At 43.9% G+C, this 12,173-nt stretch overlaps 1 protein-coding gene across 1 annotated transcript in view; it reads right to left on the bottom strand.

Moving 5' to 3' along the window:
• Nucleotides 1-7,301, bottom strand: part of LOC123482986 (up-regulator of cell proliferation-like) — a 45,271-nt gene extending 37,970 nt beyond the window's left edge. The window contains exons 1-3 of the mRNA XM_045212244.1: nt 7,244-7,301; nt 5,659-5,746; nt 5,414-5,501 (exon numbers count right to left, since the gene is read on the bottom strand). Of these exons, the coding sequence (XP_045068179.1) occupies nt 5,414-5,431 (18 nt within the window). The 5' untranslated portion in view covers nt 5,432-5,501; nt 5,659-5,746; nt 7,244-7,301. The remainder of the gene's footprint in view (nt 1-5,413; nt 5,502-5,658; nt 5,747-7,243) is intronic.
• Between the last annotated feature and the right edge of the window lie 4,872 nt (nt 7,302-12,173).

Below are 12,173 nucleotides of genomic sequence, written 5' to 3'. Positions count from 1 at the left end.
CTCTCCCACTACTCTCTCCTCTTCCATCCTATCATCTCTTCCCTCTGCTCAATCCTTCTCCCTCCAATCTCCTGATTCTGCCTCCTCAACCCTCCTCTCCTCCCTTTCTGCATCCTTTGACTCTCTGTGTCCCCTATCCTCCCGGCCGGCTCGGTCCTCCCCTCCAGCTCCGTGGCTTGATGACTCATTGCGAGCTCACAGAACAGAGCTCCGGGCAGCGGAGCGGAAATGGAAGAAAACTAAACTCCCTGCCGACCTGGCATCTTTTCACTCCCTCCTCTCTACATTTTCTTCATCTGTTTCTGCTGCTAAGGCCACCTTCTACCACTCTAAATTCCAAGCATCTGCCTCTAACCCTAGGAAGCTCTATGCCACATTTTCCTCCCTCCTGAATCCTCCCCCCCCCCTCTCTCTCTGTGGATGACTTCGTCAACCACTTTGAAAAAAGAAGGTTGACGACATCCGATCCTCGTTTGTTAAGTCTAATGACACTGCTGGTCCTGCTCACACTGCCCTACCCTATGCTTTGACTTCTTTCTCCCCTCTCTCTCCAGATAAAATCCTGCGACTTGTGACTGCAGGCCGCCCAACAACCTGCCCGCTTGACCCCATCCCCTCCTCTCTTCTCCAGACCATCTCCGGTGACCTTCTCCCCTACCTCACCTCGCTGATCAACTCATCCTTGACCGCTGGCCATGTCCCTTCCGTCTTCAAGAGAGCGAGAGTTGCTCCCCTTCTCAAAAAACCAACACTCGACCCCACTGATGTCAACAACTACAGACCAGTATCCCTTCTTTCTTTTCTTTCCAAAACTATTGAGCGTGCCATCTTTAGCCAACTCTCTTGCTATCTCTCTCAGAATGACCTTCTTGATCCAAACCAATCAGGTTTCAGGACTGGTCATTCAACTGAGACTGCTCTTCTCTGTGTCACGGAGGCTCTCCGCACTGCTAAAGCTAACTATCTCTCCTCTGCTCTTGTCCTTCTAGACCTGTCTGCTGCCTTTGATACTGTGAACAATCAGATCCTCCTCTCCACCCTCTCCGAGCTGGGCATCTCCGGCGCGGCTCACTCCTGGATTGCGTCCTACCTGACCGGTCGCTCCTACCAAGTGGCGTGGCGAGAAGCTGTCTCCGCACCACGTGCTCTCACCACTGGTGTCCACCAGGGCTCAGTTCTAGGCCCTCTCCTTTTCTCCCTATACACCAAGTCACTTGGCTCTGTCATATCCTCACACGGCCTCTCCTATCATTGCTACGCTGACGATACACAACTAATCTTCTCCTTTCCCCCTTCTGATAACCAGGTGGCGAATCGCATCTCTGCATGTCTGGCAGACATATCAGTATGGATGACGGATCACCACCTCAAGCTGAACCCTGGCAAGACGGAGCTGCTCTTCCTCCCGGGGAAGGACTGCCCGTTCCATGATCTCGCCATCACGGTTGACAACTCCGTTGTGCCCTCCTCCCAGAGTGCGAAGAGCCTTGGCGTGACCCTGGACAACACCCTGTCGTTCTCCGCTAACATCAAGGCGGTGACCCGCTCCTGCAGGTTCATGCTCTACAACATTCGGAGAGTACGACCCTGCCTCACACAGGAAGCGGCACAGGTCCTAATCCAGGCACTTGTCATCTCCCGTCTGGATTACTGCAACTCGCTGTTGGCTGGCCTCCCCTGCATGTGCCATTAAACCCCTACAACTCATCCAGAATGCCGCAGCCCGTCTGGTGTTCAACCTTCCCAAGTTCTCTCACGTCACCCCCCTCCTCCGCACACTCCACTGGCTTCCAGTTGAAGCTCGCATCCGTTACAAGACCATGGTGCTTGCCTTTGGAGCAGCGAGGGGAACGGCACCTCTGTACCTTCGGGCTCTGATCAGTCCCTACACCCAAACGAGGGCATTGCGTTCATCCACCTCTGGCCTGCTGGCTCCCCTTCCTCTGCGGAAGCATAGTTCCCGCTCAGCCCAGTCAAAACTGTTCGCTGCTCTGGCACCCCAATGGTGGAACAAGCTCCCTCACGACGCCAGGACAGCGGAGTCACTCACCACCTTCCGGAGACATTTGAAACCCCACCTCTTTAAGGAATACCTGGGATAGGATAAAGCAATCCTTCTACCCCCCCCACACACAGCGGAGTCGCTCACCACCTTCCGGAGACATTTGAAACCCCACCTCTTTAAGGAATACCTGGGATAGGATAAAGTAATCCTTCTACCCCCCCAAAATTGTAAAGTGGTTATCCCACTGGCTATAGGGTGAATGCATCAATTTGTGAGTCGCTCTGGACTAGAGCGTCTGCTAAATGACGTAAATGTGCCCTTGAGCAAGGCACTTAACCCTAATTGCTCCTGTAAGTCGCTCTGGATAAGAGCGTCTGCTAAATGACTTAAATGTAAATGTAAATGAATGGAATTTTCATCCCAAATCGTCCCACTCACTCTTTAACAGCGACATTACTGGCCCTCGAGCCAGGGCTAACTCTAGAGGACTTCTTATTAGTTCATTTTGTGGGCTGAGAGGAGATATATTTTCCTTCTAACACAAATAATAATGTATAAAAAATTTGTATTTTATTTTAAAATAGTAATAACCATCAGAGTGATACAAATACAGCAGTTCGGTCAACAGTACGACAAGATACTATGCCCTCCATCAAATAAAATGTTATTTGTCACATGCGACGAATACAACAGGTGTAGACCTTACAGTGAAATGCTTACTTACAAGCCCTTAACCAACAATGCAATTTTAAGAAAGAATATCAAAAAAATACCAAAAAACTTTAAATAAAAAAATAAGAAATAATAGTAACAAATAATAAAAGAGCAGCAGTAAAATAACAGTAGCGAGGCTATATACAGGGGGTACCGGTACCGAGTCAACGTGCGGGGGCACCGGTTAGTCCAGGTAATTGAGGTAATATGTACAGTGAGGGGGAAAAGTATTTGATCCCCTGCTGATTTTGTACGTTTGCCCACTGACAAAGAAATGATCAGTCTATAATTTTAATGGTAGGTTTATTTGAACAGTGAGAGACAGAATAACAACAAAAAAATCCAGAAAAACGCATCAGTCTCCTTAGGGGGAATAGGTTTTGTCGTGCCCTCTTCATGACTGTCTTGGTGTGCTTGGACCATGTTAGTTTGTTGGTGATGTGGACACCAAGGAACTCGACGCTCTCAACCTGCTCCACTATAGCCTTGTTGATGAGAATGGGGGTGTGCTCGGTCCTCTTCTTTTTCCTGTAGTCCACAATCATCTCCTTTCTCTTGATCACGTTGAGGGAGAGGTTGTTGTCCTGGCACCACACGGCCAGGTCTTTGACCTCCTTCCTATAGACTGTCTCATCTTTGTCGGTGATCAGGCCTACCACTGTTGTGTCGTCTGTAAACTTAATGATGGTGTTGGAGTCGTGCCTGGCCATGTAGTCATGAGGAGTCCGAGTTCTTTTGGAGTGTTCACAAAAAATTAAGCGAACCACACCCGAGTTCACAAAAATTGGCTGAAAGAGACCAAGTGTGAAAACACTGCTAACTTTAAATATGATATTGTTGTATTAATCTATCAGTAAATGTAGGCTAATGTCCTACAAAAACTTCCCAGCGCTAGGCCTAGGCTACTTGATGTAGGCCTATTCACTGCAAATGGCACATTCCGCTCCACAGGCGCATCAAAACCATACTAACTACAGCCTACTCCGGTTGTAAAGTGGTGCCATGAACTCAATATTAAGAGGAGAGGAACACATTATATACTCACAGAAAGCTGTGACTCTCCTCTCTGTAACTAGAACAACAGTAGTTGCTTTGAAAACTGTCTTTTTCCCGCAATAGCATTTTGATCAACGGTCATATGCTTGTGCTTCTCAGAATGCATCTCTCCCTCATCCGTGCGCACAGTGGGGAGCGGGAGTGAGAGTCAGCAGCCAACAGCAAAACAGGGACAGGCAGATACTTTCATAGCAGGAATTAACACAATGCATAGGCTATTAAAGCTGACCAAATAATGGTTTTAGATCAATCTATGGGAACGTAGTGTAGAAAAGTCACAGACAATTACTGATTTAAGCAAAATGACAATGTCGTTGCTTGTAATTTTCCGGTTTATCTTCCCAGCTCTACTATAACACTAACCATACTACATTAAAGCAATAAGGCACAGGGGCATGTGGTAAATGGCCAATATACCACGGCTAAGTGCTGTTCATACGCACAAATGCAACGCGGAGTGCCTGGATACAGCCCTTAGCCGTGGTATATTGGCCATATACCACAAACCCCAGAGGTGCCTTATTGCTATTATAAACTGGCTACAAACATAATTAGAACAGGAAAAAAATATGTTTTGTCATACCCGTGGTTTACGGTCTCATATACCACGGCTTTCAGCCAATCAGCATTCAGGGCTCGAACACCCCAGTTTATAATTACATTTTAGTCATTTAGTAGATGTCTTGAATTGAGCGACTTACAGGAGCAATTAGGGTTAAGTGCCATGCTCAAGGGCACATCAACACATTGTTCACCTAGTCGGCTCAGGGATTTAAACCCACAACCTTTCGGTTATTGGCCCAACACTCTTAACCGCTAGGCTAAGATGTCATCGTTTAACCACCAGTTACCTCTAAAAAAGTGTTTAGAACATGTCAAAACAGAACACCTCAAACCAAGCTAAACCTTTAAGTCATCAGATTCAAACAAGGTAACAAGACACTTGTCAAGCTCGGTCTAAATTCACTCTTGGTGCAGTCTCTTAGTTCAGTCTATTAGCAATGTTCAGCATCAAGAAAGTCAAAGGCAGGAAGCGGTATAGCTCATTTCAACAGGAAGCTACGCGCACACAGGCTCAGCTCGCCTCCACGCTCTTGCCCTCTTTTTCAGCCTTAGCAGAGTTGCAAAGATGGTGTAACAGAAGGTGCAAATGATGATGGCACCAAAACAGCCTCTCTCTTTCTCTGCCCATCTTCTGTCCATCTTCACCAACATGGTAAGACGACCACGTTAACCAGTAGTGAGGCCTCTCCTTACTGCTTCTCCAGACATTTTCCAGTCCCTTTTCTCTCCACCCTCCTCTCATTCTCTGGGCAATAGACAACTTTAGCCTCCGCTCCTTCTGCCTGAAGGGTTATCCTAGGTGGTGCTGAAGTTTTACACGATCTTGACAGTATGCAAAACATCTAGCTATCTGAACAAATATGAATGCCCTCCAATCTGGACACTGTCCTCCTGTACCTGTGTAAAAGCATCAAGGGTGTATCTCAAAAGTCTTTGCTTGATTGCTTGCATTCTATCTCCTTGCCTCCTTTCTCAAAACGCATCAGAGATCCATTGCATTGCATTTAAGGAAGGGGGTGAGGAGATAGGACGTGAGGAAAGATTTAAGGTTCACCCCCAAGTGTCACAACCTACCTCTTCATTTATATCCATTAGCAGGGTGTCTTCAGCCGCCCCACTCTTCCCCCGGGTCAAAGGTAAAAAATGTTCAGATGGCCTGGATCTGAAATAAGTATGGAATAATATATAGATTAACCAATGTAACAATGCTAATTAAATACACTTAGGATAAAAAAAACAGCATACATTTCTGTTACAACATTATTAGATGCTTTATTTTAAATTGTATCTCACTGAAGAGAGAAAGCACTAGATCTGACCTTGTTTTACTGATCTTAGATGACAATTTTTAGGTTGCAGGGAGGCTCTGTTTCCCTGAATGTTTTCCTAGGAGGTTTCATTAACATTCTGAGAATGGAAATTATAGGTTATTTGAAGGTAATTAAATAACATTATGAGAACATGTTTAAATAAGACTTTTAATAACACTGCTAGCTTAGTTTGGGTTAACAGTTTTGAACTCCAAGCACAGATAGGACACATGGAACTTCATTTGTCTAGGCATTAATAATAAATAAAAAAAGGATTTTTATATATATATATATATATATATATATATATATATATATATATATATATATATATATATAGGCACATGGTCAGTGAGATTTGAACCTATGATCTTCTGTTCTCTATTCATGGAAATATTCCACTGCGCCACCAGGATAGAGTTAGCATGCCATCTTTTTTAAACTCATGCAAAGCCGTTCAGTTTAGTCTATTCAAACAGACCCTATGTCAAAGGAAACAAGTACTCATCAAGATCAGGTGTGGCCAATAATTGGACGAAGCCAACACACCTAACAAGATAGAGGTTAGAGAGTTTTGTTGAAGCTGAGAAAGGAATGTATGTTTTTAAATAACATTCTTAGAACGTTACTAATGTTTTCTTGTGGTTTATGGTAAGTTTTCTTAATGTTCTGAGAAGATGACTTTAAATAGAACCACAAGGAAACCTGCAGAAAATGTTATGCTGAAGTAATGAAATTCCCACAGAAAAGTGTTGTTTCTTAACATTCTCTGAATGTTCTGAGAATATCTTTAAATAGAACCACGAAGAAACCTGTCAAATGTTACGCTGAAGTACTGAGAACATTGTTTCTTAACCTTCTCGGAACAATTTGAGAACATCACTATAAATAGAGCCATGAAGAAACCTGTAGGAAACATTATGCAGAAGTACAAAAATTCCCACCTAAGAAACATATGGTGCTCAGAACGTTATGTGCTAGCTGGGTATTCTGCACTATTCGCAGAACATTTTGGGAAGGTTGTATTCTGGGAAGGTTGTGTGCAACATAACCATAGGACAACCACGGCTCTCACCAAGCTCTAATAAGCATATGGTTCTCAGAATGTTATGTGCTAGCTGGGTATCGATTTAGTTTTCACTCATAAAACTGCTATGAATCTACAGAATGCATAGGCGTCTCTCTTCCTCCTCCTCGTCTGCATTGCATTTCAAGCTAAACGGATGTCCCTCACAAAGAGTGAGACATCTAGGACACTTTGTTTACAGCAAATAACCTGCCACACGACAAGATGTACGCTACTACATCACAAGTTGAAACACTTTTTCCACGTAGCCTATTATGAATATTTACATTCACCATCATGCAGTTGTGCACACGTGACTACAACATGTTGGAATTTATGATGCAGATCGCACCGATTATGCTAATGCTAGCCTAACAACAAGCCTCACAATTTCTTTTAAAGGCTTCCATTTACTTTCTTAAAACGAAAAACAAACAACTTGTCTATTGCCTTGTTGATTTAAGCTATTATTTGAACGTTTAATGTATCCTTCCTAGTATATCACATACTTTCTGCGACCCAACTCACCTTCCAGGGAGTTCAGACTTTCTGTTTCATTTTCACCATAAACTGCTCTCGAAGTGGGGTGGTGGCTGGTGGGAGGAACCATATGAAACGAGAATGACTATCTTTCATGACTGACGGTTTCTGACCAAATTTGCAATCAAATAGGATGGAAAATTTAAATATTCTGGTGTTCACAATCACATAGCCGAAGTTTGATTTTGTAATTAACATTTTGAAAGCATGGATACAGTTTTGGTTCAGTCTGTCCAATATGAATATTATTTCAGTTTCGTTTTTCTTGAAATTGGAAGCAAGCAGTTTTGTTTCGACCAACAGTTTACAGAGAAGGGTTAGAAGTTAGTTAATGGATATATAGGCTTTAAGCTTCATATTGTGTTTTGATCACAGCTCACTGAGGGCAGGGAGGCAATGGTGACCATTATCCCTCTGCTTCACCAGGAAGGCCTTTCAGTGGCGTGTATTCATGCAGGCTAAGGGAAGCCAATAAAAAATATATATACAGTGAGGGAAAAAAGTATTTGATCCCCTGCTGATTTTGTACGTTTGCCCACTGACAAAGAAATGATCAGTATATAATTTTAATGGTAGGTTTATTTGAACAGTGAGAGACAGAACAACAACAACAAAATCCAGAAAAACGCATGTCAACAATGTTATAAATTGATTTGCATTTTAATGAGGGAAATAAGTATTTGACCCCCTCTCAATCAAAAAGATTTCTGGCTCCCAGGTGTCTTTTATACAGGTAACGAGCTGAGATTAGGAGCACACTCTTAAAGGGAGTGCTCCTAATCTCAGCTTGTTACCTGTATAAAAGACACCTGTCCACAGAAGCAATCAATCAATCAGATTCCAAACTCTCCACCATGGCCAAGACCAAAGAGTCTCCGAGGATGTCAGGGACAAGATTGTAGATCTGCACAAGGCTGGAATGGGCTACAAGACCGTCGCCAAGCAGCTTGGTGAGAAGGTGACAACAGTTGGTGCGATTATTCGCAAATGGAAGAAACACAACAGAACAGTCAATCTCCCTCTGCCTGGGGCTCCATGCCAGATCCCACCTCGTGGAGTTGCAATGATCATGAGAACGGTGAGGAATCAGCCCAGAACTACACGGGAGGATCTTGTCAATGATCTCAAGGCAGCTGGGACCATAGTCACCAAGAAAACAATTGGTAACAGACTATGCCGTGAAGGACTGAAATCCTGCAGCGCCCGCAAGGTCCCCCTGCTCAAGAAAGCACATATACATGCCCGTCTGAAGTTTGCCAATGAACATCTGAATGATTCAGAGGAGAACTGGGTGAAAGTGTTGTGGTCAGATGAGACCAAAATTGAGCTCTTTGGCATCAACTCAACTCGCCGTGTTTGGAGGAGGAGGAATGCTGCCTATGACCCCAAGAACACCCCCACCGTCAAACATGGAGGTGGAAACATTATGCTTTGAGGGTTTTTTCTGCTAAGGGGACAGGACAACTTCACCGCATCAAAGGGACGATGGACGGGGCCATGTACCGTCAAATCTTGGGTGAGAATCTCCTTCCCTCAGCCAGGGCATTGAAAATGGGTTGTGGATGGGTATTCCAGCATGACAATGACCCAAAACACACGGCCAAGGCAACAAAGGAGTGGCTCAAGAAGTAGCACATTAAGGTCCTGGAGTGGCCTAGCCAGTCTCCGGACCTTAATCCCATAGAAAATCGGTGGAGGGAGCTCAAGTTTCGAGTTGCCAAACGTCAGCCTCGAAACCTTAATGACTTGGAGAAGATCTGCAAAGAGGAGTGGGACAAAATCCCTCCTGAGATGTGTGCAAACCTGGTGGCCAACTACAAGAAAGGTCTGACCTCTGTGATTGCCAACAAAGGTTTTGCCACCAAGTACTAAGTCATGTTTTGCAGAGGGGTCAAATACTTATTTCCCTCATTAAAATGCAAATCAATTTATAACATTTTTGACATGCGTTTTTCTGGATTTTTTTGTTTTTCTGTCTCTCAATGTTCAAATAAACCTACCATTAAAATTATAGACTGATCATTTCTTTGTCAGTAGGCAAATGTACAAAATCAGCAGGGGATAAAATACACTGCTCAAAAAAATAAAGAGAACACTTAAACAACACATCCTAGATCTGAATGAATGAAATAATCTTATTCAATACTTTTTTCTTTACATAGTTGAATGTGCTGACAACAAAATCACACAAAAATTATTAATGGAAATCAAATGTATCAACCCATGGAGGTCTGGATTTGGAGTCACCCTCAAAATTTAAGTGGAAAACTACACTACAGGCTGATCCAACTTTGATGTAATGTCCTTAAAACAAGTCAAAATGAGGCTCAGTAGTGTGTGTGGCCTCCACGTGCCTGTATGACCTCCCTACAAAGCCTGGGCATGCTCCTGATGAGGTGGCGGATGGTCTCCTGAGGGATCTCTTCCCAGACCTGGACTAAAGCATCCGCCAACTCCTGGACAGTCTGTGGTGCAACATGGCGTTGGTGGATGGAGCGACACATGATGTACCAGATGTGCTCAATTGGATTCAGGTCTGGGGAACGGGCGGGCCAGTCCATAGCATCAATGCCTTCCTCTTGCAGGAACTGCTGACACACTCCAGCCACATGAGGTCTAGCATTGTCTTGCATTAGGAGGAACCCAGGGCCAACCGCACCAGCATATGGTCTCACAAGGGGTCTGAGGATCTCATCTCGGTACCTAATGGCAGTAAGGCTACCTCTGGCGAGCACATGGAGGGCTGTGCGGCCCCCCAAAGAAATGCCACCCCACACCATGACTGACCCACCGCCAAACCGGTCATGCTGGAGGATGTTGCAGGCAGCAGAACGTTCTCCACGGCGTCTCCAGACTCTGTCACGTCTGTCATGTGCTCAGTGTGAACCTGTTTTCATCTGTGAAGAGAACAGGGCGCCAGTGGCGAATTTGCCAATCTTGGTGTTCTCTGGCAAATGCCAAACTTCCTGCACGGTGTTGGGCTGTAAGCACAACCCCCACCTGTGGACGTCGGGCCCTCATACCACCCTCATGGAGTCTGTTTCTGACCGTTTGAGCAGACATGCACATTTGTGGCCTGCTGGAGGTAATTTTGCAGGGCTCTGACAGTGCTCCTCCTGCTCCTCCTTGCACAAAGGCGGAGGTAGCGGTCCTGCTGCTGGGTTGTTGCCCTCCTACGGCCTCCTCCACGTCTCCTGATGTACTGGCCTGTCTCCTGGTAGCGCCTCCATGCTCTGGACACTACGCTGACAGACACAGCAAACCTTCTTGCCACAGCTCGCATTGATGTGCCATCCTGGATGAGCTGCACTACCTGAGCCACTTGTGTGGGTTGTAGACTCCGTCTCATGCTACCACTAGAGTGAAAGCACCGCCAGCATTCAAAAGTGACCAAAACATCAGCCAGGAAGCATAGGAACTGAGAAGTGGTCTGTGGTCACCACCTGCAGAACCACTTCTTTATTGGGGGTGTCTTGTTAATTGCCTATAATTTCCACCTGTTGTCTATTCCATTTGCACAACAGCATGTGAAATGTATTGTCAATCAGTGTTGCTTCCTAAGTGGACAGTTTGATTTCACAGAAGTGTGATTGACTTGGAGTTACATTGTGTTGTTTAAGTGTTCCCTTTATTTTTTTGAGCAGTGTACTTTTTCCCTCACTGTACACTACCAGTCAAAAGTTTGGACACACTTACTCATTCAAGGGTTTTTCTTTATTTTTACATTGTAGAATAATAGTGAAGACATCAAAACTACGAAATAACACATATGGAATCATGTAGTAACCAAAAAAGTGTTAAACAAATCAAAATATATTTTATATTTGAGATTCTTCAAAGTGCCAAGAGTGTGCAAAGCTGTCATCAAGGCAAAGGGTGGCTACTTTGAAGAATCTCAAATATAAGATATATTTTGATTTGTTTAACACTTTTTTGGTTTCTACATGATTCCATATGTGTTGTTTCATAGTTTTGATGTCTTCACTATTATTCTACAATGTAGAAAATAGTAAAAAATAAAAAATCTCTTGAATGAGTAGGTGTGTCCAAACTTTTGACTGGTACTGTATATAAAATAATTTTTCTTTCTTCTCTCAGTGTTTTCATAATTTTACATTAATTCGCAAGTGGCTGAATCTCACCGGAGAAATCATCCAAGCGAGGGAAACAGCGCCACTCTGCCTCAGAATGTGTAGCCCATGTATCTGATGCTGTCTGGAACAAAAGAGTATGACATGTTGCCGGTAGCATTTGATTGACTGATGCCAGCAAGCATTTGGCCTCCCTTGATAATTTTTTTAATAATATGTGCTGAGCTCAACTGTGGGTTGTCCTGGCGCAGCAAAACGCCACCCAAGGGAGGCCAGTTTGGATTTGGCATCACACCAATCAAATCACATCCTAAGCAATTATTGTCAGACAAATTGCTATTTTCAGTATTATGCCTATCTCTGATAAGCTACCTAGGAAAGGGTTGAAAATAGCCCATATGAATATATGTAGCCTTAGAAATAAGATTCATGAAATCAATAACTTGCTAACATCAGATAACATTCATATATTAGCCATTTATGAGACTCACTTAGATAATTCATTTGATGATATACAGTGGGGAAAAAAAGTATTTAGTCAGCCACCAATTGTGCAAGTTCTTCCACTTAAAAAGATGAGAGAGGCCTGTAATTTTCATCATAGGTACACGTCAACTATGACAGACAAATTGAGGAAAAAAATTCCAGAAAATCACATTGTAGGATTTTTAATGAATTTATTTGCAAATTATGGTGGAAAATAAGTATTTGGTCACCTACAAACAAGCAAGATTTCTGGCTCTCACAGACCTGTAACTTCTTCTTTAAGAGGCTCCTCTGTCCTCCACTCGTTACCTGTATTAATGGTACCTGTTTGAACTTGTTAT

This window comes from Coregonus clupeaformis, unplaced genomic scaffold (assembly GCF_020615455.1).
Source record: "Coregonus clupeaformis isolate EN_2021a unplaced genomic scaffold, ASM2061545v1 scaf0001, whole genome shotgun sequence".
Classification (NCBI taxonomy): domain Eukaryota; kingdom Metazoa; phylum Chordata; class Actinopteri; order Salmoniformes; family Salmonidae; genus Coregonus; species Coregonus clupeaformis.
This window is presented reverse-complemented; position numbering and strand designations above follow the sequence as displayed.